At 47.7% G+C, this 25,799-nt stretch overlaps 1 protein-coding gene across 3 annotated transcripts in view; it reads right to left on the bottom strand.

Moving 5' to 3' along the window:
• Positions 1-25,799, bottom strand: part of ARHGAP23 (Rho GTPase activating protein 23) — a 260,033-nt gene that overhangs the window by 116,879 nt on the left and 117,355 nt on the right. For all 3 annotated transcript variants that reach the window (XM_060256177.1, XM_060256176.1, XM_060256174.1), the window contains exon 2: positions 14,957-15,136. In XM_060256177.1, the coding sequence (XP_060112160.1) occupies positions 14,957-15,136 (180 nt within the window). The remainder of the gene's footprint in view (positions 1-14,956; positions 15,137-25,799) is intronic.

Here is a 25,799-nt window from a genome sequence, read left to right as displayed (position 1 = left end):
CGTTGTGAAAGCAACGAAAACCCCAGAGTCGAAAACAACTGGTGCTTGCACAGGGGACTACTTTTACCTTTTTTTATTCTTCCACAGTGCCCTTTTCCCATATATCACTTTAGTTTAGAAAACAAACACACATATACAAGAATGCTCCACTCCCTTCAGCCCAGAAGGGACCCATTCCCATCTGCCACCCCTTTAGCTTCCCTTTTCTATATCTTCCACTAAGTAATCTTTCTTGCATCTTGTCGATGAGATGGCCTCTTCGCTCTTCTCGAGTCTCCAGTGCCAGAAAGCCATCCCTGGAAGTGCGGTCTCCCCTGCAAGTCAGATCTCTACTGGAGGCATTACACACTGTTCCCAAAACACCGTCTGCCTGCACTCTCAGTCATGGGAACACAGCCTGCACAGTCAGAGGAGAGGTTGCCAAAACCATGCCTTGTTCTCCCTGCCACTGCCATTAAAAAGCACAGCTGCCAGTTAGTATGTGACATTCCCCCACAACTAGGGTTCATCACCCAATCTTGGCTGTCATTGGCTCTCTCCCTACCACATCGACTAAAATTAATCTTGCTAAATTAATGGCTACAAAGTTTCCATCCGCTCTCAGACACTGAAAGGCCTTCTTCAGTGTCAGAGAGGCATTTGATCAGCCCCTAATTTTTACATATTCAGTTGTCTCTTCTGTTTCCTATACATGCAACCCAATACCAGCTCCACCTATAGGGCTGTCAGGTCTGGTTGGAAATACTTGGGAGATTTTGGGGGTGGAGCTTGGGGAGGAGAGAGACCTCTAGCAGGAGCTCCTTTGCATATTAGGCCACATACCCCTGATGCAGCCAATCATCCAAAAGCTTACAAGGCTCTTTTTTGTAAGCTCTTGGAGGATTTATTACATCAGGGGTGTGTGGCCTAATATGCAAAGGAACTCCTGCTAGAATTCCACCCGTCTATGGAATAATGCCAGAATCCACCCTCCAAAGCAGCCATTTTCTCCAGGCAAACAGATCTTGGTCTGGAGCTCAATTGGGAGATATCTAGGTGTTACCTGAAGGTTGGCAACTGTATCCATCTATCATCAATTTATCTATTCAGACCAAGCTGGCAATTTTGGTGGCCCTAAAAAAAGGCATTACACAGGTTCCATTCTTGGATCTGGATTTTACACAGGGTACAGAGAAGAGACCTTTCAAGAATATGGAACGAAAAAGTCTCTTCCACCCTTTTACATCCAGCTATACGAAGAGTTCTGGGGACTTCAAAAGTTTGCATATTGTTTTGTGTTATTTTGGCTGGCCATTGTAAAAGGTTGTTTTGGGTTATTTTGTTTGGCCACTGTAAAAGGTACTATTTCTTGGCTTTCGTTTTCAGTCCCTCAGCTCTCATCTAGAACTTGCCACCTTCCCCAAACTCCACGCAGTTTCATTTGCAGGTGAGATGGGAAGATGTGTGGTGGCATAGAAAGAATCCTCTGGGGTTTGCAGCCTGCAGTGCAGACAAGTCAATATGGAGGAGACTGCAAAGGGCTTCCACATTTTGTGTCCACTGGCGGTAAACCAAAGGGAAACAGACCTTGTTTAGCAAAAAAAAGAAAAGAAAAGTTTACTTTTGCAGTTTAGGAGCCCCATGCTTCAGGGATGTGTTTTAAATATACAAGGCCAAACAAACAAAAACCCAGTATATGGTCAATCCTCCCTTCTTGGCCATCCCCACAGCTTTAAAATCTTCAGGAATGGTTCTGATCTGTGAGAGCCAGTTCTAGGAGAACAGGGTTTGATTCCCCACTCCTCCACTTGCAGGTGCTGGAATGGCCTTGGGTCAGCCATAGCTCTGGCAGAGGTTGTCCTTGAAAGGGCAGCTGCTGTGAGAGTCCTCTCAGCCCCACCCACCTCACAGGATGTCTGTTGTGGGGGGAAAAGGTAAAGAAGTTTGTAAGCCGCTCTGAGACTCTGAGAATCAGAGCATAGGGCGGGATATAAATCCAATATCATCATCTTCTTCTTCTACCACTAGAAGTAAGGCTTATACTGCTGGAAGTAACATTTACAAAACCAGATTTTTTTTCTGAATCACATCTCCCTTCCCGACCCCAGGGAAATGGCTGTCGGGAAAAGCTATTTTTGCCAGCTCACTGAGGACCAAACTACATGCTACTGTGGCTACCAACACAATTTTAGAGAGAAATTTAGTCATTTAAAAATTTGCTGCAAGGGCCCAGCCCTGATTAGGCCCACACAGTGATAGTATCAGGTCATCTTGTCTTCCCCCTGCACCTTTCAAGTGCTGAAGCAGCACCTGAAAGGCCAGGTAAAGGGGAAACAAGATCACACAGCGATTGGCACTTCACAGCAAATTTTAAATGGCTAAATTTTCTGCTAAAGCAGGGGAGCCAAACGTGTGGGCCAGAGGGCTCCTCTCAGGCCCACAAGCATCTGGGAGGGCTCCTCTCAGGCCCACAAGGAGAGCCAGTTTGGTGTAGTGGTTAAGTGTGCGGACTCTTATCTGGGAGAACCAGGTTTGATTCCCCACTCCTCCACTTGCACCTGCTAGCATGGCCTTGGGTCAGCCATAGCCCTGGCAGAGGTTGTCCTTGAAAGGGCAGCTGCTGTGAGAGCCCTCTCCAGCCCCACCCACCTCACAGGGTGTCTGTTGTGGGGGAGGAAGGTAAAGGAGATTGTGAGCCACTCTGAGACTCTTCGGAGTGGAGGGCGGGATATAAATCCAATATCTTCTTCTTCATCTCACTACTGTCTGCTTCCTTCTCCTTCTCTTGCTTCCTTCTGCAGCACAGCTTGCTTTGCCAGGCTTGCTCAATCGCACGGGAGCTACAGAGCAAAGCTTCTGTGTTCTCCAATGGCTGACCAGCACATGAAGAAGCAACTTATGTGCAAAAGCTCACAATACTCAGCCATTTCATGTTTAGGTCTTTGTGTTTGTCTGTGTCCTTTATACAGTTTCTATCTCTGCTACCTGGCATTATATTTTATGACGCAAATGGCCCGGCCCTGCAGATCTCATTTACAAGGTCTCATTTATGTCAGATCCAGCCCTCATAACAAATGAGTTTGACACCCTCTGCTCTGAAGCGGTGTTGAAAGCCACAGTTTGGACCTGTGTCTACTATAACGTGTCATTCAGCTCTGAGTTTGCTTGGGAGGCTGTTTAAAGCCTTCCTGCTCAAGAAGGCATGTGGTTGAAATGCTGAACAATCAGGGACAGCTCGTCCACTAGGCAAGCTAGGTATTTGCCTAGGGTGCCGGCAGGGCAGGGACACCAAAACTGGCCCCCGCCACACCCCCTAGGCAAATCCCTAGTTGCCTGCTTGCTTCCCCCACCCACCCATTCACCCAATTTTTAAGGCCCGGCGAACCGGAGGTGAAGCACCGGCTCCCGGGGCTCTTTCAAGGCGCCCCTCTCCCCCACCAATCAGCGGATGGGCGGGAAAAGCCATAGGAGGCCAGCGCTCCTATGCCGGCCTTCCAGCGCTCTCTGGACCTTCAGCACTGGGGCAGCAGTGAAAGGAAGGGCCAGCAAGCTGCTGAAAAAGCGGCTGCCGCCACTGCTTCCTTCCCACTTCCCTCCCACGCGATCCGGGCATCTAGGCTGCCTGGGGCTTGTGAATAACGCTGCTGCTTTGCCTCTCTTCAAAGTGCCACTGGACTCACTCAAACTTTGTAACACTGCTGAGGACAGTTTGTCTTTTGTTCCTCTTTTCTGTGAGTTTTAATTTGTTTTTATTCCTTCTGCTGAATGTTAAGTGTGCTTTTTAAACTTGGGGCGTCAGTTTCCTCGCAAGTCATTTTGGCTAAGCGTCAGGATTTAATTTAAAAAACCAGAATGAATAAAGGAACGAATAAATGAATAAAATCAGGAGCTGGGAAGGGTGGAGTGCACCGAGCTGGGGGACATACCCTCGAGTCAACATCTTTTTCCCCTCCGCCCACCTGACTTGATGAGATGTCTCCTCCTCTCTCCTTTGGCAACGGGTCCTATTCCAGCACCACCCGGCCCTCCCTCTGTGCACGTGAAGTAACCTACTGTGCCTGTCTCCCCATGGGACACGAGGAGGCAGTGAAGTCATCGGCCAACATCTGCCAGGAATGCCTGGCACACAGCAGAACTCTTTTGCTCCTTGGCTCCCTCCCAGATGAATCATCGCCACCGAAACCCAGCCCCCGGGATCTGCTGGCCACACCCTGCCGAAGCTTCTGCCCCTTGCCCTGGAGGTGGGGAAGATAAAAGCAAGCGAGTCTCCTGGAATCCCAATACTGGTGACACTCCTTGGTTTGACTTCTGCTCCTTCTAGCAGATGAGCTGGCATGACTGCCTTGAGAAGACAAGAACAGTGGGGGGGGGGGGGAAGGTATAAATTCAACAGGAGGACCAAACACAGGCCAGTGCCTTGCCCCAGTGAGAGCTGCCCACCCCCCCAGAGGGAAAGCACACAGGCCCCTTCGTCATATCTGGATCCAGATACGACGCACACAACACAATAGAGGAGTGCCTCCTTGAGCAATGTTTGATTGAGCTTCAACTGTCTTATCTAGGTCTGTATTCCCGTGAGCTGCTCTGGGGGATTTATTTGGGGGACAAGTGCGGTATAGTGGTTAAAACATTGGGCAAGGAACTGGGAGACCCAGGTTCAAATCCCAGCTTGTGCCACGGAAACTTGCTGGGTGACCTTCGGCCAGTCACCCGCTCTCAGCCTAACCTACCCTCCCAGGGTTGTTGAGAGGATAAAACGGAGGTGAGGGAAATGATGTAAGTTGTTTTTGAGACCCTACTGGTGAGAAAGGCAGGCTATAAATATAGTAAATACAATAGATAAATAAATAAATTACTGGGAAAAGACCAGGGTGGGAGGAATAGCTGCATGTTTCACATTTACCTCTAAGTTTTGACAAGAATTTCCTCAAGGCAGAGACCTGTGTTTTGCTTCTTTAGTAATGTGTCAAATACATTGACAGCTCTGTTCAGCTAACAGATAACTGAAAGTGCTGGTTTTCCCAAGATGAAACAAGCAGGGAAAGGCCAAAACTGCCTACCAGACCGGGACCGGGCATTACAAGCCGTGGCTAGATGGCTCAGGCTGAGCAGGCTGAAACTAAATCCAGCGAAGACAGAGGTCCTTTGCTTGGGTTGCCGTGGTCTGGGGGGGGGGGGGAATTCCCCTTCCAGCCCTTGACGGTGTGCCACTGACAATGGCGCACAGGGAGCTTGGGGGTACTACTTGAGCCTGCCTTAACTATGGAGGCCCAGGTAGCAGCCCCTGCTAAGTCCGCATTTTTTCATCTTAGGGGGGCGAGGCAGTTGGCTCCTTTCCTGGAGCAGGACGATCTGGCAACAGTGATCCATGCAACGGTCACTTCAAGGTTGGATTACTGTAATGCCCTCTACATGGGGCTGCCCCTGTGCCGGACCCGGAAGTTGCAGCTAGTGTAGAACGCCGCTGCCCGGCTGCTATTAGGGCTCCCTAGACGGGAGCACATTCAACCGGGCCTCCGGGGACTGCACTGGCTGCCGATAATATACCGAGTCCGGTACAAGGTGCTGGTTATTACCTTTAAAGCCCTATACGGTCTAGGACCTGCCTACCTTAGGGACCGTCTCTTCCCATATGTTCCCCAGAGAGCACTGCGATCAGGCTCCCAAAATCTGCTCGTAATCCCCGGACCAAAGGAGGCCCGGCTGAAGTCAACCAGATTCAGGGCCTTCTCCGTAACAGCCCCTTGCTGGTGGAACCAGTTACCGGAAGAGGTCAGGGCCCTGCAGGATATTGGACAATTCCGCAGGGCCTGTAAGACAGTCCTCTTCCGGTTGGCCTATAACTGACCGGCACTAAAACTATCAAAACATCGAAGGAAGTTATAGATAGCACATTGTGGATTGATGTACTGATTTTAATGTTTTTTAATGTTTAATGATGTAAACTGTTATTGTATTTAAAATCAGAATTTTATTGTTAGAACCCTCTATGTTGTGAGCCGCCCTGAGCCCGCTTCGGTGGGGTAGGGCGGGATATAAATCAAATCAAATAAATAAATAAACAAACAAACAAACAAACAGAGATATTTTTGGCCACATCGAAAAACACGTTATTTTCCTGGAGATTTTTCTGCACAAAAATGTCCCCATGTTTGTTCACATTGCCCTTCTTCCCTCTCAACTGACAAATGTGACTGCCTTCTTACTACATGATCCCTGACTGGCTTGGATCACCCATTTGAGTGTTTTAGAAAGGGGAAAGCAGCGGTGAAGGCAGCTAATGACACCAAGGGGTGGGGGGAGAGAGGCGGATATTTGCACCATGTATTTCAGGAAATATTTCTACATTCTGGAACCTCAGAACAGAACCTGGTGTGTGGGGTGGAGGGGAGGGGGGGTCCATGCACCTAGGGGGGAAAGCAAAGCCAATCAGAGGTCTATAAATATGCTTGTCAAATTGTTCCAAACTTCACAAGAACATAAAACACAATCTCTCTCTCTCTCTCTCTCTCTCTCTCTCTCTCACACACACACACACACACACTCACACACAGAGTCAGAGGAGTGCTGAGGCCCTGAAGAAGTTCACAGGACTACCAAGGTCAGCCAAAATTTGGGGACCACAGAACCTGGTTTTGGCACACACTCTGCAGTGGTGTCATCTGCGGATAAGTAGACCAAAGAATAAAACCAAGCCAAGGAGATGTTTCTTTTCTTTGACCTGTTTTTTTTGCCAGCCGTCTGCGCTTATCTACTTTCTCACCATTTCGCCAACAGCATTTTAGACTCCTCCAGCCTCAGAGCAACTCTTCTCTTCATCTTCACTAGTTCGGCACACACTCGGTATTTATTTCATTTATAACTTTCCTTTCTCCCCAGCAGGACCCAAAATGAATTACATTCTTCTTTCCTCCATTTTATCCTCATAGCAACCCTACATGGTAGGTTAGGCTGGGAGAGAAACTGACTGACTGACCCACGGACACCCCAATAAGCATCTATGGCAAAGCAGGGATTTGAACCTGGGCCTCATAGCCCTACGCTCTAATCAATACACTGCTCTTGGCAGAATGCTTCCAAATAGGGCTGCCAACCCCCAGGTGAGGGCAAGGGATCCCCCAGTTTGGAGGCCCTCCCTCAACTTCAGGGTCATCAGAAAGCGGGAGGGGGGGGAGGGAAATGTCTGCTGGGCACTTAATTATTCCCTATGGAGACCGATTTCCATAGGGTATAATGGAAAATTGATCTGCGAGTATCTGGGGCCCTGGAGGGGCTGTTTTTTGAGGTAGAGGCACCAACTTTGCAGCATGGCCTCCAATGCCTCTTCTCAAAATACCCTCCAAGTTTCAAAAGGATTGGGCCAGGGGGTCCAATTCTATGAGCCCCCAAAGAAGGTGCCCCTATCCTTCATTATTTCCAATAGAGGGAAAGCATTTAGAAGGCGCACAGTCCCTTTAAATGTGATGGCCAGAACTCCCTTTGGAGTTCAATTGTGCTTGTCAACACCTTGCTCCTGGCTCCACCCCAATGTCTCCTGGCTCCTCCCGCAAAGTCCCCAGATATTTCTTGAATTGGACTTGGCAACCCTACCTCCAAATGCCCTGTACCTCCCTATTCTGGTCTGCTGCTGCCTTTCTTCTCCTACTCTCATGGCTCATCACTTCAAACCTGTCTTTTGGGACTCTGACCTTGATCCTGTCTGCTCAGCCCCATAGCTAGGGGATGTGGGGGAAGAAAACCACGGGGGGCCACAAGGGAGGGGGCAGTGGGGGTGAGAGCAGGAAACTAGAGAGACCAAGCCCCCCCCCCCCCTCCCTCCTGTGCAATTCAAACCAGCCGGCTGATTGGTGGGCCCTTTAAATAGCAGGAGAGGCCAGCAGCTATTCCCATCACCACTCCTGCATGATTTAAATCAGGGGTGTCAAACATGAGGCCCGGGGGCCAAATCTGGCCCTCAGAGGGCTTCTATCAGGCTCCCGAGCAACTGGCTCTTGTCTGCTTCCTTCTCCCTCTCTCTTACTTCCTTTTGCATCTCAGCTTGCTTTACAAGGCTTGCTCAATTGCACAGGAGCTACAGAGCAAAACCTGTTGGTTGAGGCTCCTCCCCCTCCTCATCCCCTGAGCTTCCTTTGCCCAGTTCCCTGGATCCCATGGGAGACATACAATGAAAGACCAACAAGTACTAATGTTTTAAGCATATTTTATTTTGGTTAAAAAAAATCTTTAGTTACGTTTGTCTGTGTGGTTTTAAAAGTGCATATCTCTGCTAGCTAGTCTTAAATAGGTACACACGTGGCCCAGTCCAACAAGGTCTCATTTATGTCAGATCCAGCCCCCAAATGAGTTCGACACCCCTGATTTAAATTGTGCAAGAGAGAGAGGGGTGGCTCTGGAATGGGGGTGAGGGCCCCACAGAAAACCCTCCTGTAAGGGGGCCAGGCCCCGCAGGCCCCTGTTTGGCTAAGGGCCTGGTCTGTTTACAGCTCTCTGCATACAAATGAAAATGTTACACAAACAGTCCAGGCCAACACACACACACCAACTTTTCACAAGCATTTGAAAGCTGGAGAAAGACACGGAAGAGAAGTTGGGAAGAAGAGAAATGAACCTACAGTTAGCAGCCAACGAGAGCCAACCCTTGGACATCTCTGCCTAAACTGAGGGAGGGGAAGAGTGGAACACACACAACCTTTTGTCCAGACCACAGAACACAACAGTCGCCCTTTTGTCCAGATGAAGCTGATGCTGCAGAAAAAAGGGACAGCCACGGAACAGTTTTGACACCCCCCATCCCCTCTCTACCCCTCCCCTCCTCTACTCCCTTGCCTTTGAACTCATCTGGCAAAGGATTCACTTTCCCCTTCTGAAACGACAAAAGCAAAACGGGGTGTGGGGAAGGGGGGGGGAGGTAGGACTTTGGTCTGTGTGGGCCGGAAAGCTCTCTCTCCCTCGCTTTCTGGCCGAGACAGCGCTTCTAGGCCAGACGCTTCATCTGAATGGAATGGGATGTCAGCAAATAGCTCTTAGTTGTTGGGGCTGAGCCTGGGGCATGGAGGGGTGAGCGAGAGAGAAGTCTGGCTTCCTGAAATGGGGGTGGGGGGCAGCCCTACAGCAACACAAGAGTGAGAAGGGCTACTCTGAAGAAACCTACTACTGAGATAGTCAAAGCGATGGTATTCCCAGTCGGAATGTATGGCTGTGAGAGTTGGACCATAAGGAAGGCCGAGCGCAGAAGAATAGATGCTTTTGAGATGTGGTGCTGGAGAAGACTCTTGTGAGTCCCTTGGACTGCAAGAAGACCAAATCAGTCAGTCCTAAGGGAAATCAACCCTGACTGTTCCCTGGAGGGTCAGATGCTGAAGCTGAAGACTTTGGCCACCCAATGAGAAGGGAGCACTCCCTGGAGAAGACCCTGATGCTGGGAAAGACAGAAGGCAAAAGAAGAAGGGGATGGCAAAAGATGAGATGGCTGGACAGAGTTACTGAAGTAACTAACACAAATTTGAGCAGACTTCAGAGGATGGTGGAAGGCAGGAGGGACTTGGTCCATGGGGTCGCAACGAGTCAGACTCGACTGTGCGACTGAATAACAACTGCTGAAATATAATGGATTCACTTAGTAGAACAAAGCAGGAGTCAAGTTACACCTTTAAGACCAACAAAGTTTTATTCAGGATGTAAGCTTTTGTGTGCTAGAAGCACAATTCATCAGACAATAGTACGGAATGGCAAGCAGTCCTAAATAGAGAAAGTGAGCAGTGAGTCACTATGCAAAATCATGGACATGTTCTTTAGCAGATTAAAAGAATCACAAGTTGGGGTCTGGCGACTGTTAGTGTTGACTGGGCTGAAACAACAACAAAGGCAATATAAGTCAGAATAGCAGATTGATGTCTATGTCATTAAGTATCCTGGGTGTAAAGTGCATAAATAAGAGTCTGTTGTAATGTTTTAACTTGACTCCTGCTCTGTTCTACTGCTTCAGACCAACATGGCTGCCCACCTGGATTCACTTAGTGTAATGAAGTCCCTTCACCCATCCAGCAGGGAAAATTGAAGGGGGGATGTTCTGCAGGTAGGCAAGGACATGACATGATGTTCCTGGCGTGATGAGGTCACTCGGAAGTGACATCATCACATTGGGGATGTTGCACAGGACACTCTAGTTTTTGGACAAACTATGGTTAAACTCTATGGTTAAACACCAGAGCCTCCCCCACGTGACATCCTCAAGGCGATGATGTCACTTTCAGGTGACATGAATGCACTGGGGACATCACGAAGCTACATCCCAGTTTACGAGAGGGGTTTCCCCCGCTGGCCAGCCGATCCATTGCAGAGAGGAGCCCCTGAAACTGGGGGATCCCTCACTGGGACATGGCAACTCTAACCAGGGCTTTTTTTGAAGCAGGAACTCCTTTGCACATTAGGCCACACCCCACTGATATAATCAATCCTCCTGGAGCTTACAGGGCTCTTAGTACAGGACCTATTGTAAGCTCCAGGGGGATTGGCTACATCAGTGGAGTGTGGCCTAATATGCAAAGGAGTTCCTGCTACAAAAAAGCCCTGACCCTAACCCCCATGGTGGCTGAATTCCAGACCTAGTTCTCAGTGAGATGGTAAAGTAGCACCTGTTCTAAACTGCTGCAGAGTTCCATAAAGGGTACCAATTTCATGTATTTATATACTTCAGCTGTACCCCACTTTTCTCCCCACTCCCAGAGTGGCTCACAACATTTTCCCCTCCTCAATTTCATCCAATCATTCACCCTGTGAGATAATTTAGGTGGCGTGTACGTGACCAGGCCCCAGCAAGCTTCCATGGCAGAGCAGGGATTCGAACCCAAGTCTCCCAGATCCTACTTAATCACAACACCATATTTGCTCTCAGATTCTCACTAATGTTGTCATTCAAAGGTATTACCAGCTCTGCTACCAAGTTTCACTAAGAGAAATTAATGTGCTCTGGTGCCCATCTTGTGCACAGATAATTAACTATAATGCCAGCATTGGCAAACCCAGATTTCACACAAGACGCTCTGGGCATACACAGGGAATGCATTTAAAGCTAAAGTTGCTTTCTTTCAATATCTGCCTCCCTCCACCCATCCATTTTCCTTCCTTCCTTCCTTCCTTCCTTCCTTCCTTCCTTCCTTCCTTCCTTCCTTCCTTCCTTCCTTCCTTCCTTCCTTCCTTCCTTCCACATCTGACATTCACTCTATATGAATCTTAAGCAAGTTTGGCCACCCCTGCTCTAGCACAACATCTCTAATTCTCTCCCCGGCCCCCCTTTAATTGTCAGGTTATATCTCCATGTAAATGAGAACTGGGTTCTTTGCTTCTGGAGGCAAAATGGTTGGTGGTTTAGTTCTTGCTGGGTTTGTCTCCCTGTGCCTAATTGCTGCCTCTTCAGATTGCAAATAGGGTTTTGGGGAGGAGAGTTGGGGTCACCAAGTCCCCCTTGGCCATTGGTAGGGGATGGGGGGTGTAGGGTGGTCAAATCAAGTTTAGGAAACCCTTGGAGATTTGGGGGGGGGGGTAGATCTGGGGAAGGGGATAGATCTGAGGAAGAGACCTCAGTGAGGTACAACGCCATAGAGTCCACACACCAAAATATCCATCGTCCCCAGGGGAACTGATTTCTGTAATCTAGGTTTTATAGGGAATCCCCAACTCCCACTTGGAGGCTAGCATCCTTAAGAGTTCTAGCTTGAAATGTGTAACCATAGTTTTAATATGTTCCATAATTGGTTCCCATGTTTCTAAATGTTAACTGTATCTTTTGTATTTTATGGGTCATTTTTATTCTGTATAACTTGGTAATCCTCTTACTCTGTATAACTGATTTCTTTTATGCCAATAAAGGCTGATGATGAAATGTGTAGGAGGTTTTATTTTATTTTTCAGGACAGATAATTCAGTACATAAGCCCACTCCCCCCCCCCCCCCACAGTTATAGTTAGGGATGCAAAACATTAAGCAATAAGGATTCACCTACTGCTTAGATCAGGGGTGGCCAAACTGTATTAAAGTTGTGAGCTACTGCCATTAAAGTTGTGAGCTACTGCTTAAATTATTGTGCTCTGGGGTCATCCTTTCTGAGCTAAGACGAAAATGTGTGAGCTGGAGGCTAAAAATTTGCGAGCTAGCTCACGCTAACTCAGTTTAGAGGCAACACTGGAACTAACATACTTGATAGGGAAGAGGAGAGACAGAGACAGTGTCCTGCCTGGGAGTTGTCAGAGATCTGGACCCTTTCCAGCTTGTCTATATCCTTCTTAAAATGTGGTGACCAAAACTGAACACAATACTCCAGGTGAGGTCTTACCAGAGCAGAGTAAAGCAATACCATCACTTCACTTAATCTGGACACTATATTTGAACAAATGAACATATGAAGCTGCCTTATACTGAATCAGACCTTTGGTCCATCAAAGTCAGTATTGTCTTCTCAGACTGGCAGCGGCTCTCCCGGGTCTCAAGCTGAGGTTTTTCACACCTATTTGCCTGGACCCTTTTTTGGAGATGCTTGATACAGCCCAAAATTGCATTTGCCAAAGGGACTCTCACAGCAGCTGCCCTTTCAAGGACAACCTCTGCCAGAGCTATGGCTGACCTAAGGCCATTCCAGCAGCTGCAAGTGGAGGAGTGGGGAATCAAACCCGGTTCTCCCAGATAACAATCCACACACTTAACCACTACACCAAACTGGCTTGAAGGGGAACTTCAAATGCATGTCAGACCATCCTCAGCCAGAACCAAACGCCAGTAGTTCACTGATATGAGTCCAGAATCCTGCCCCAAGAAGAGAACAATGTTCTCTCAGATATTGCCGCTAAGATTAGAAATATTCATGAGCTGGGGACAGGGGCAGGTTCTGGGAGAAACACGGAGAAGTCAATGAAAGTTCTCCATTTCAAAAGGGAGGGGAAAAAGACACCCTGAAGGTTGACGGGCAATAAATCAAAACAAGCTATAAAACTGGTTACCAAGTCTGCTTGGAGCCTTTTGTAACAAGCCTGTGGAATCTGCAGCCAGTGGCACAAGGTTATAAAAAAATCAAAAAGCTCAGCATATTTATGAAGGTCAAAGTGGGGTCAAATGAAAAGTCCTAAAAACACAGCACAAAACTACTATAGCCATCTGATGGAGTGTGCACGCCCACGAAAGCTTATGGCTGGAATTAGACTTTGTTGGTCTTAAAGGTATCATTGGACTCAAACTTCATTCTAATCATACCCACTAACAAAGACATGCCAGAGAAAACAAAGTCCTTACCTCATGAACTGGGGGGTATCATGTACCAGCAAATCCATAGCACAAAATTGCAAGAAGTCATATGAATATTTGGTGTTTGGGAGGGACAACAGTGTGAGGACTTCTAGTGTCCTGGCCCCACTGATGGACCTCCTGATGGCACCTGGGTTTTTTGGCCACTGTGTGACACAGAGTGTTGGACTGGATGGGCCATTGGCCTGATCCAACATGGCTTCTCTTATGTTCTTAATACATGAAGCTGCCTTATATCAAATGAGACCAGTGGTCCAGCAAGGTGAGGATGGGGTCCCCAAGGTGGCAACCCATGGGCACCACGGACACTTTTTCTGGTACCCATCAAGTGTTTTTTAGGAAGTGCAAGGGGCCAGGTAGGGTTTTTGCCTATCAAAGAAGTTCTGACTGGCTACTGAAGATCTGATTGGCTGTGCAGATTTTTGTAAACATTGCTTTGGCAGCAGCTGCCCCCGCAGCACAAGGCTCTGCACTGTGTGACTGAAGCAACAAGGATGATCGGGGGCCTGGAGACTGAGCTCTAAGAGGAAACGCTGAGAAACCTGGGGAGGTTCTGTCTGGAGAAGAGGAAGTTGAGGGGGGACATGATCGCTCTCTTGAAGTCTTTGAAGGGCCGTCACTTAGAGGAGGCAGGGAGCTCTTGGCAGCAGAAGAGAGGACTCGTAAAAATGGGTTTAAATTAAGGGCGGGAAAGTGTACCGGCGGGATATTAGGAAAAAGTTTTTACAGTAAGAGTTGTTCAGTAAGAGCAGTGGAATCCGCTACTGAGGGAGGTGGTGAGCTCCCCCTCACTGGCAGTCTTTAAGCAGCAGCTGGACAAACACTAGTCAGGGATGCTCTAGGCCAAACTTGCCTAATGTAAGAGTCACATAGGAAAAATGTTAGAGAGCTGCAAGACATGAACACCAGATGCTTGAGAGCCACAAGACAGGAAAGAGGGCAGGCAAATAAGGGGAGGGAGGGAGAGGTGGAAAGAAAGTATCTTTAATTTTACATGCACTCTCCAAGCCACCTGCAGGCTTGGCTTGGAGAAGCAATTTAAAGAGACAAATGCCTTCTCCAAGCTGGCCAACGGGGCAGCGGGGGCTTTCAGAGCCCCACAATATGTGTGAAAGAGCCACATGTGGCTCCCAAGCTGAAGTTTGGCCACCCCTGATCTAGGCTGATCCTGCATTGAGAGGGGGGTTGGACTAGATGACCTGTATGGCACCTTCCAGCTCGTTGATTCTATTATTCTATGAGGCAATCATTTTGTGGCTGGCTTTGCCTCTTCTGGTTGCTGTACCCACCACGCTCTGTCAGAATTCCAAATGAGTCCCACAGGCTCAAAAAAAGTGGGGGAACCCCAGTTTCCGTCAGACTAGTTGTGGCTCTTCAGCATCTTAGGTGGAGGCCTTTCACATCACCTACTAGCTGATCCTTTAACTGGAGATACTACGGATTGAACGTGAGACATTCTGCATCCTGAGCAGACACTCTACAGCTGAGCCAAGGCACCTCCCCAGAATTGGGTTACTCTCATGTAGCAAGAGCTTCAGACATTTCCCTCACACCGAAGGCTACAATGCACAAGCATCCCCAGTACAAGCACAACAGCATCAGGTTTACAAAACTTTACAAAATACACAGCTGTGGAAAGAACTCCAGCCCATTCCCCCCAAATCCAAGGGAAAAAACACATTACCTTCACGTTGGAATGAACCGCTGACTCTGGGGGGTATACGATGAAATGCCGGAGGGTGAAGCCATAACCCCCCTGCAAGTTCTTGCGCAGCACCACCGTCTTTGGCCCCACCCAGGGGAAGGACTCCACAGGGGGAGTGTTGGCATTCGTGGCCAGACCATCTCTTCGGCCCAGCTTCGGCTGTTGAGGAAGAAAAGCATGAGAAAATGATGAGTTCCTGCTGGAGTTTGAAGCAGGATGAAAAATTCACACACACACACTCGGAACACAAACTACAGCAAGAATCCCTGAAGTAGCAGCATGGTGCCCACCAAGTGTTTTTAAAAAGCGGTGTCCTTCGGCAGCAGCTGCCACCATAATGTATGGATCATCACTTTGTGACTGAAGGCAAGCTGGGGTGACCATTTTGTAGCTGGCCCTGCCTCCTGTCGCAGCCATTTTCCAGCAGTCATTCTGTAGCTCCCACAGCCTGCTGTGTCAGGATTCCAAAGGTGTCTACAGGCTCAGTTTTATGGAGCATGAAATGGAGGGTGCTTGGCTGGAGGGATCTTTCCAGAAAGAAAGGAAGAGGCAGGCATAGTTTAAAGGCCTTGGCACAGACGTATTCCTGTAGCACGTCCTGTTTCCCAGTGCCCTCTGGTCTTGGTGGCTCCTTCCTGACAGAAAAAAAGCCTCTCCTTTTTTTTTTTTAATGTGGAAATCAAACTGGGAAAGCTAAGGCACAGCCAGGCTAGAGTTTGAACTAAACGCGACGGAGAAACTGTTGCCCAAAGGACAGACGACCCACTGTTTTGTTTTACGAACTTCTTAATGGCACGTACCACTTGCTTTCATAGGAAGGTGGAAGGCCTGAAACCAACAATAAATAAAACACAGGACTGGGTCCGAAAGGCTCCATTCTCCTCATGGTAGAGCAAGACGTTTTACTCCCGTGGAAAGCTCCTCCCACCTATAATATAGTGGGTTTGATGCATGGAGAGATGAGGTTGCAGTGATCGAAGCTCTTTTATTAAGTACAGCATGGTAGTGGTTGAACTCTTAAGACTGAAGAACTGGGCCAACGGGGCCAACTGTATACACATCAGGGTTCCCGTGCATGGACGCCATTGGATCATTCAAACCAGCAGGGGGGCCCGTGATTGGAGCGGGGCAGCAGGGATTTGGATCCTACCGCCCATTATTCCTGAGTCCCCAAGCTCAGTCCTCAAGGCTTCAATGAGCCAGGCAGGAACACCACTCTTAACACACAACATTAGTCCACATACACAACACACCAAAGGACGATTCCCTGCATCAGAGCAAGATTCCATCGTTGGCTGGCTCCAACCTGTTGCATGTGACAAGTGGACGTTGTTGGGTTTTTGTTTTGCTTTTTTACTGTGCTACAAAAAATGTTTTGATTAGAGACCAGGGAGAAGAAAGAAGCACGCCCTCGCTTACACCAAGAGAAGGGACTGTGGGGCTCAGTGGCATGGCACCTGCATGCAAATGGTCTCAGGCTCAATCCCCGGCATCTCCAGATAAGGATCTTTGCTTGTAGGCGTTGAGCAAGACCTGAAACCTTGGAGCACTGCTGCCAGACAGACTAGACAATCTTGGGCTCACCATAGTCTGACTCAGCATAAAACACTTAACAGATGTTCAAATTCAGTGCATGCAAATCTGTAGTTGGTCTGAAGAACTAGTCAGTTCCCAAGGACAGTGGTGCTCAGGAGCCAGATCCCCTTCTGGGGTACCAAAGGGAGCAAGGTCAGTCCTTGTGATTGGTGGGCAGTATGGGACTTCTGATTGGCTGGGCAAGGTGTAATTAATAGAAGCCTAGGCTTCATCTGTGCTTCCCTGGGCAACTAAACAGAATCTCCTGCCTGTACGATACCCACTTCACTGCACAAGTCCAACCTAACAGCTGACTGGAGAACACCTGAACAGCTAGTTCCAAGGATATTCACTGCAGGCCATCTTGCTTATATCCTTTCCTCTATCTTCCCTGCTCTGCATTTGTAAAGTGTCATCAACTCACAGGCAACTTATGGAGACTCTATAGGACAGGGGTGCCCGAACTGTGGCTTGGGAGCCACATGTGGCTCTTTTGCACATATTAAGCCCCCACTGCCCCATTGGCCAGCTTGGAGAAGGCATTTGTCAGAAGCCTGGAGAATGCATTTAAAGTTAAGAACATAAGAGAAGCCATGTTGGATCAGGCCAATGGCCCATCCAGTCCAACACTCTGTGTCACACAGTGGCCAAAAAAATTATATATACACACACACACACACACTGTGGCTAATAGCCACTGATGGACCTCTGCTCCATATTTTTATCTAAACCCCTCTTGAAGTTGGCCATGTGGCCGCCACCACCTGTGACAGTGAATTCCACATGTTAATCACCCTTTGGGTGAAGAAGTACTTCCTTTTATCTGTTTTAACCTGTCTGCTCAGCAATTTCATTGAATGCCCATGAGTTCTTGTATTGTGAGAAAGGGAGAAAAGTACCTCTTTCTCTACTTTCTCCATCCCATGCATTATCTTGTAAACCTCTATCATGTCACCCCTCAGTCGACGTTTCTCCAAGCTAAAGAGTCCCAAGCATTTCAACCTTTCTTCATAGGGAAAGTGTTCCAACCCTTTACTCATTCTAGTTGCCCTTCTCTGGACTTTCTCCAATGCTATAATATCCTTTTTGAGGTGCGGCGACCAGAACTGCACACAGTACTCCAAATGAGACCGCACCATCGATTTATACAGGGGCATTATGATACTGGCTGATTTGTTTTCAATTCCCTTCCTAATAATTCCCAGCATGGCGTTGGCCTTTTTTATTGCAAACGCACACTGTCTTGACGTTTTCTTGACTGTCTTGACCCCAAGATCTCTCTCTTGGTCAGTCTCTGCCAGTTCACACCCCATCAATTTGTATTTGTAGCTGGGATTCTTGGCCCCAATGTGGATTATTTTGCACTTGGCCACACTGAACTGCATCTGCCACATTGACGCCCACTCACCCAGCCTCAACAGGTCCCTTTGGAGTTCCTCACAATCCTCTCTGGTTCTCACCACCCTGAACAATTTAGTGTCATCCGTTGCTTTCTTTCCACCTCTTATCCCTCCACATATATCTTCCTTCCTTCCTTCCTTCCTTCCTTCCTTCCTTCCTTCCTTCCTTCCTTCCTTCCTTCCTTCCTTCCTTCCTTCCTTCCTTCCTTCCTTCCTTCCTTCCTTCCTTCCTCCTCTCTCATACAGCTCTCAAACATCCGATGTTTATTCTGTGTGGCTCTTACATTAAGCAGGTTTGCCCCCTCTCCCTGCCATAGGGTTTTCAAGGTAAGAGACCTTGCCTGCCTCTGTGTAGCAACCCTGGGATTCCTTGATGCCTGGCCTCCCACTCAGGTACTAACCAGAGCCAACCCACCTTATCTTCCAAGATCTGATGAGGCTGGATTAGCCTGGACCATCCAAGTCATGGCTGTTCACTCTTACTCTACCTTGATCTACGTTACACAAAAAGAGGAGGTGAGGTTTTAAAAGATGGTGGGACTGCCAGACTAGCCCTCCTCCTGGCCCAACTGGCCCAGAGAAATGACAGCTTCAGGATTCCAAGGAGACTGTTAAACTAGAAACAGTATTTTTAACAAGAAGGCCTCAAGACCCTGAAGTTCACTGCTGGTGAAGCGTTGACATTGAAAAGGGGGAAGGGTGACATCTTAGATGACATCTGAGAGCTGGTATGCTACAGTTGTTTAAACTACCATCCTACATACTGTTAAACATTTACAACAGCAAAAAAACAAAACAAAGAACTCAGAACTCCAGTAAATCATACAATATACATAAGCCATATCCTTTTTCATAATTACAACTACATTTACATGCAATTCTTCATTTACAAAATATATTTTAAAAAGGTAAAGGGACTCCCCTGTGCAAGCACCAGTCGTTTCTGACTCTGGGGTGACGTTGCTTTCACAACGTTTTTACAGCAGACTTTTTACGGGGTGTTTTGCCATTGCCTTCCCCAGTCATCTACACTTTCCCCCCAGCAAGCTGGGTACTCATTTTACCAACCTTGGAAGGATGGAAAGCTGAGTCAACCTTGAGCCAGCTACCTGAACCCAGCTTCCGCCAGGATCGAACTCAGGTTGTGAGCAGAGAGTTTGACTGCAGTACTGCAGCTTTACCACTCTGCGTCATGGGGCTCTCTACAAAACATATTACCACCACCATAAAATCAAAATACAATATATAGCCTTTTCTACAAGTATTCATAACAAGGTACACAATCTTGCATTGTATTCAAGGATACAATCTCGCATTGTTGTAATTGTCTTTTCAACTTTTATGTTATAGGTTATGCGTACAGTTGCCAGCCTCCAGGTGGGGCCTGGAGATCTCCTGCTTCTACAACTGGTCTCCAGCTGGCAGAGATCAGCTCCCCTAGAGAAAATGGCTGCTTTGAAGGGTGGACTTTGTGGCATCGTATCCTGCTGAGGCCCCTCCCCTCCCCAAACCCCGCCCTCTCCCAGATCCACCCGCAAAGTCTCCAGGTATTTTCCAACACAGACCTGGCAACCCTAGTTGCAGACTCCTCATCATCAACCACAGCCACCAATAATCCCGTCTATATTTAGGTGTCTTTTGTCTATCGTATGTCACTAGCTCTTTCAGTTTTCTACAAATGTATGTTATCGTTCTCTCTGGGGTCACGTTTTTCATTTTCTGAACTTGCTTCCAGCTCCTCCAGCCCAGGCAGGGCTTTTCCCCAGCAAGGCTTGACATTTAAGATTTGATTGGCAGTGCACATTTTAAAAAAAACATTGCTTGGGCCACCAGGTTGCCATTCCCCAGTTGGGGGCCAGGGATCCCCCAGTTTGGAGGCCCTCGCCCCACTTCAGGGTCATCAGAAAGCGGGGGGGAGGGGCAAAATTTCTGCTGGACACTCCATTAAACTCTATGGAGACCGATAGGGTATAATGGAGAATTGATCTGTGGGTATCTGGGGCTCGGGGGGGGGGCTGATTTTTTGAGGTAAAGGCACCAAATTTTTAGCATCGCCTCTGTTCAAAAGAACCCCCAGGTTTCAAAAAGATTGGACCAGGGAGTCCAATTATATGAGCCCCAGAAGAAGGTGCCCCTATCCTTCATTATTTCCAAATGGAGGGAAGGTATTTAAAAGGCCTGCAGCCCCTTTAAATTAGGTTGCCAGACCGCCTCTCCCCATATGTACCCCGGAGAGCACTGAGGTCTGGTTCCCAGAATTTATTAACAATCCCTGGGCCAAGAGAAGTTAGGTTGAAGGCCACTAGGGAGCAGGCCTTCTCGGTGATAGCCCCCCGTTGGTGGAACGACCTTCCAGAGATGGTGCGAGCCCTGCGGGACCTGAACCAATTCCGCAGGGCTTGCAAAACATTTCTTTTTCAGTTGGCATTTGAGACAGAACCTGATTAACTAACGAACAGGCGCTTAGCCATCTTATGTACATCAGGATTACATCATTTTAGCACCTATTTTTATATGTTTTATCTATTTTAATTAATTTATTTGTAATTGATATTTAAACCGTTATGTTTTATGTGAATCATGGGACTCCCATGTCTGTTATACTGTTTAATGTGAATCATGGGACTCCCATGTCTGTTAGCCGCCCTGAGCCCGCCTGGCGGGGAGGGCGGGATATAAAAATAAAATATTATTATTATTATTATTATTATTATTATTATTATTATTATTATTATTATTATTATTATTAACCTTACTTGTCACATCCTTGCTCCTGGCTCCACCCCCGAAGTCCCCTGGCTCCATCTCCAAAGTCCCCAGACATTTCTTGAGTCAGATCTGGCCACCCTATCCACAACAGCGCAAGGATCTTTCACTGTGTGGCTAAAGGGAAGTTGTGGCAGTTGTGGCAGTTGTTTCATGGCTCCTGCAGCAGCAGCCATTTTGTGACTGTGCCTGACACAGTGTGTCAGAATTCCAAAGGTACCCTCAGGCTCAAAAAGGTTGGGGACCCTTGGAATAGTGAAAGAATACTGGACTAGGATCTGGGAGGTTCTGGGTGCAAATCACCATTCTGCCATGAAGTCTGCTAGGTAATCTTGGGCCGATTACACACTCAGCCTTAATGCAGCCTACTTCACAGGGTTGTTGTGAATATTTAAATGGGGAATGTAGATCCACAGACACTGACCCGAACTAACTGGAGGCCAGGGTTGGATAAAGTGTACTAGACAGACGTGCCCATATTCAAAATTGCAAAAATTTCAAACACTGGAGAAGAGCTTGGAATCCTCCAAATCTTGGGTTTTGTGCACAGTTTGTGTTTCAAAGGTTGGCTTACATAAGAACATAAGAGAAGCTATGTTGGATCAGGCCAATGGCCCATCCAGTCCAACACTCTGTGTCACACAGTGGCCAAAAAACCCAGGTGCCATCAGGAGGTCTATCAGTGGGGCCAGGACACAAGAAGCCCTCCCACTCTTCCCCCCACCCCAAGCATCAAGAATAATAGAGCATCACTGCCCCAGAGAGTTCCATCAATACACTATGACTAATAGCCACTGATGGACTTCTGCTCCATGTTTATCTACTCCCCTCTTGAAGCTGTCTATGCTTCCAGCTGCCACCACCTCCTATGTCAGTGAATTCCATACTTCTCCCACTGAAAACCTATGTTGCACAAAAGGTGGCTTTATGCTCTCATTTCTCCCCATTCTCATCAGTGCAAAGTTCCCATTGGCAATTTATCTCCGCAGAAAGGACTTAATGCATCTTACAGCTCAATAGGTGCTAAAATAATACCACTCGGCCAACATAAGAAAACCAAAAACACACAAATCAACATTACAACACTATCCAATGGAACAGTCATTTCTCTGCATTCATCTCAGTACAAGTTCCTGAAAGATGGAAAGAAAGAGCGAGGGATGTTGGAAGGTTGCTTGGTAACCACGGAGACCTTCCTTTCCTGTTTTCTCTGGAAGCAGGCCCTCGCTGAGCTGGTGGGAGACATCGGAATGGGAAGAATGAGCCCAAAGGGGGGGGGGGGGCAGGGGGTAGAGACAAAATGACTGCAGGGTTTGCAGGCAGACATCCAGGACTTTGCGGGGTCCAAAAACGGTTCTGCGCTGTCCAATCCGGAAAGGTTTTGACGGAGATATCCGTTTGTTTCGGCCTGCCTCTTCAATGTAAATTGCAAAAAAAGAGAGAGAGATTTCTCCCACCAGAACCAAAGACGTCAACACAGCAAGTCCACACGGGAGCTACCCTGTAACCGCAGTTTGTTGGTAAACCAAAGGAATGCAGCTATCACGTCGGACATGTAATCCGAAAGCTCTCCGCGTCTCCCTCCCCTCCTGCCAACCTCGTGGGACGCCCAAGGTTTGCAACATGACACTCTATACTTTAGAAGGGAATTATGAGCTGCTTCGTCTCGCCAGCATGAAACCAGATGGTTTTCAATTGCTTTGGGCCCCACAATGAACTATGTGGGAGCAAGCAAGACCTCAGGGTATAATTTAATTCACTGTTGCAGAATAGCATTGTCTACCCTTAAAAAAACAGCACAAAGAAAAAGATGGATTCTGTAACCAGTATAAAGCATGCAAAGTAAGCACATCTATAGAGACGCCCATCCTAATTTTTCCTATTTGAGGTGGGTGCCAAATTCCTATGCTTTGGAAAGCCTAAGCAAGTTTCCGGCATTTCACTTTGCAATGCGCATAAATTTTCAAAGCTTATACTTGCAGCCCTGAGGACTAGAAACCTGCTGCCCAAAGAAGTAAAAACTTGAAATGTTCACCGTGCTCAGTTCTAGCCCCAATACCAGTTTCTGCTTTTCCATGGGGACAGAACAATGTACTCAGTGCTTATTATAACACTTTATGACAAAGGAATTGGTTATAAAGCAATCAATTTGCTGAACATTTTTAGTTGTTCTGACACTGATATTGCGATAGCAGTATTCATTTGCATACAGATGCTCCAGCTGCTGATTGTCAAGAAGTCAGCAGCAGAATGTACATCAGGAGTTCCCAAAATGGTGTCCACCACTGAATTGGACTTGGCAACCCTAGTCAAGGGAAGGACAGAGCCAAAGTGTGATAAATGCCCATGCGCAGATGGGACACAACCAAATCTTTGGCTGCCCAGTCCTGGGGGAGGGAAGATGGGGCTTGAACCCAGACTCTCACAGTCCAACAGTCTTTCCACTGGCCTATCAAAAGCTATCATGGCTGCTTCCACAGGGAGAATGCTTTCTTGCATGGAAAGCAGGAATCCCTCAGATTAAACATGAACGTCCACAAAAATCTCTGCTCATTGTGATCACTGCTCATGGTGTTCCTGGGGTTTCCCCCTTTAATCTGGGAAGGAAGGAGAACTTGCTTTATTTCCAGTTTAGAGGGGGAAACTGGGGGGGGGGGGGGCAGTAGTCACCAGTAGGCAAGGCTGCCAGCTCTGGGTTGGGAAATACCTGGATATTTTAGGGTGGAGACTGGGGAGGGCAGGGTGTGAGCAGATGAGGGACATCAGCAGGTTATAATGCCATGGCACAGAGTCCACCCTTCAAAGCAGCCATTTTCTCCTGGGGAACTGAATGCAGTTGTCTGGAGTTCAACTGTAACACTGGGGCCGCGATCACACACACTAAGTCATGTACTTTCAATCCACTTCCAATGCGCTTTGCAGCTGGATTTTGTCAGCTCACACAGTAAAATCCAGTTGGAAAGTGCACTGAAAGAGGATCAAAAGTGCACTATTTAGTGTGTGTGATCGCAGCCCAGGAGCTCTTCATTCCCCACCTGGAGGTTGGCAACCTTAAGCCACTGTCTAGATAGTGCACCTACAGCCACTATGGGTGTGAGGGGGAGGCAAGAGCTAAATTCTCTTTTCAAAATGGCATAGGGCAGCTCAGTGCTGTGTACCATTTCCCTGCCCACTTTTTTATCCCTCTCCCCTGTTGAGCTGAGCTGTCGCATTACAGCCCAGATCAGTGGAGAAGGAGAAAGGACAAGCTATGGATGTGTGGAGGGGGGGGGGGAGGCTCCCCGCCCATTTGCCAGTTCGCTTGTGCTTTTTCACATTCACAATGAAAAAAAAGAGGGTGAGATACAGCAGTGGTGGCCACCCCTAGCAACGTGGGTGTGCACAGACACCATTCCCTTGTGCTCTCACACTGCTTGCTGCCGCCATGGCGGTAATGCGTTTTCACACCCATGTCCAGATGCGGCCTTGACTTTCTGATCTCTCGCTTTGCATCTGCACCAGGGAAAGAGCGAAGGAGGCACGAATCCACCCTTCTTGCATGCAACCCAAGGTAAAGCCCCAGATAATGGAATGTTTCGAAACGCTGCCAAAAAGGCAGAGTGGCAGATGAGCCAACGTTATTATATAATTCCACTTAGCAATTATATAGCCACGAGGGCTCCTCGCTATGCAGAACACTCCCAGAAACCTCCTCTTCTCTGGCTTCTTTGCTTTGGATCACAGAACATATTGCCAGGCAAAAAGAGATCTTATCTGCACTGCACGCTATCTCCCTGATCCTTTTAAATCCTGAACACAGGTATGAAATATCACGCTATATGTGTGCGTGTTATCTATACAGATAGATCCAAGAGGGCAGCCGTGTTGGCCTGAAGCAGTTGAACAAAGCAGGAGACAAGTCACACCTTTAAGACCAACCCAGTTTTATTCAGAACGTAAGCTTTCGTGTGCTCTCTAAGCACACTTAATCAGACGAGGGGATCACGTATTGTACCTGATCCCCTCGTCTGATAAAGTATGCTTTGAGAGCACACAAAAGCGTACGTTCTGAATAAAACTCGGTTGGTCTTAAAGGTGCAATTTGACTCCGGTTATCTATACAAACATACACAAACAAATAAATGAGTCACACTGCTGTTAAGTACTCTGTCAAGCCTCTAAAGTCTCAAGCAGCAATCTTTGCTGGCTTTGCTCCTTGAAGGCAATCCTCTGGTTAGAAATGCTGTAACTTTATTCCTCACTATTCTGCCTGTGAGTGGGCACAAAACGAAGGGCAGAACCAGCCACACACACTGCCTGACCTGCAGCAGAGTACCCCCACAAACTGCAGACCCCCCCTAAAAATGCAGATTCATTTCATACACACATAAAGGTAAAGGTAGTCCGCTGTGCAAGCACCAGTCGTTTCCGCCTCTGGGGTGATGTCGCATCACTACGTCTTCACGGCGGACTTTTTTACGGAGTTGTTTGCCATTGCCTTCCCCAGTCATCTACACTTTCCCCCCAGTAAGCTGGGTACTCATTTGACCGACCTCGGAAGGATGGAAGGCTGAGTCAACCTTGAGCCAGCTACCTGAACCAGCTTCCGCTGGGATTGAACTCAGGTTGTGAGCAGAGAGCTCGGACTGCAGTACGTATATATATGTTTTCCTGATTGGCATGTGCCTGTACATAGTGATCAAGTCACTATGGTTTAAAAAAAAAAATCATGTTTTTAAAATGTTTTTCACTAAAGTAAAAACACACAGATGTAACACAAATACACACACTCCACACACAACATGCTCTTTGCAGCAGCTGCTCAAACAGTTTACACTGGTGGTTTTCTGAACTATGTTCTGAATTTGTGAGCTTATCAACTGTCTTTCAATAAGAAAAACCTGAAACCAGGTACAGCTTCCCTGAAAAATAGCTTCAATTTTCTGCAATGTACAGTCACATATGAATGACAGGTGCACTCTAGGGAATGTGCTCTGTACACGGGAAGCAATAGTGATGCTCAACAGGCCTGGCAACATCCTCAACATCGCTACAACCCTCAACATCACCTCAAACTTTTGGGGCAGATCTGGGATTCCTCA

Source organism: Heteronotia binoei, chromosome 15 (assembly GCF_032191835.1).
Source record: "Heteronotia binoei isolate CCM8104 ecotype False Entrance Well chromosome 15, APGP_CSIRO_Hbin_v1, whole genome shotgun sequence".
Taxonomy (NCBI): domain Eukaryota; kingdom Metazoa; phylum Chordata; class Lepidosauria; order Squamata; family Gekkonidae; genus Heteronotia; species Heteronotia binoei.
This window is presented reverse-complemented; position numbering and strand designations above follow the sequence as displayed.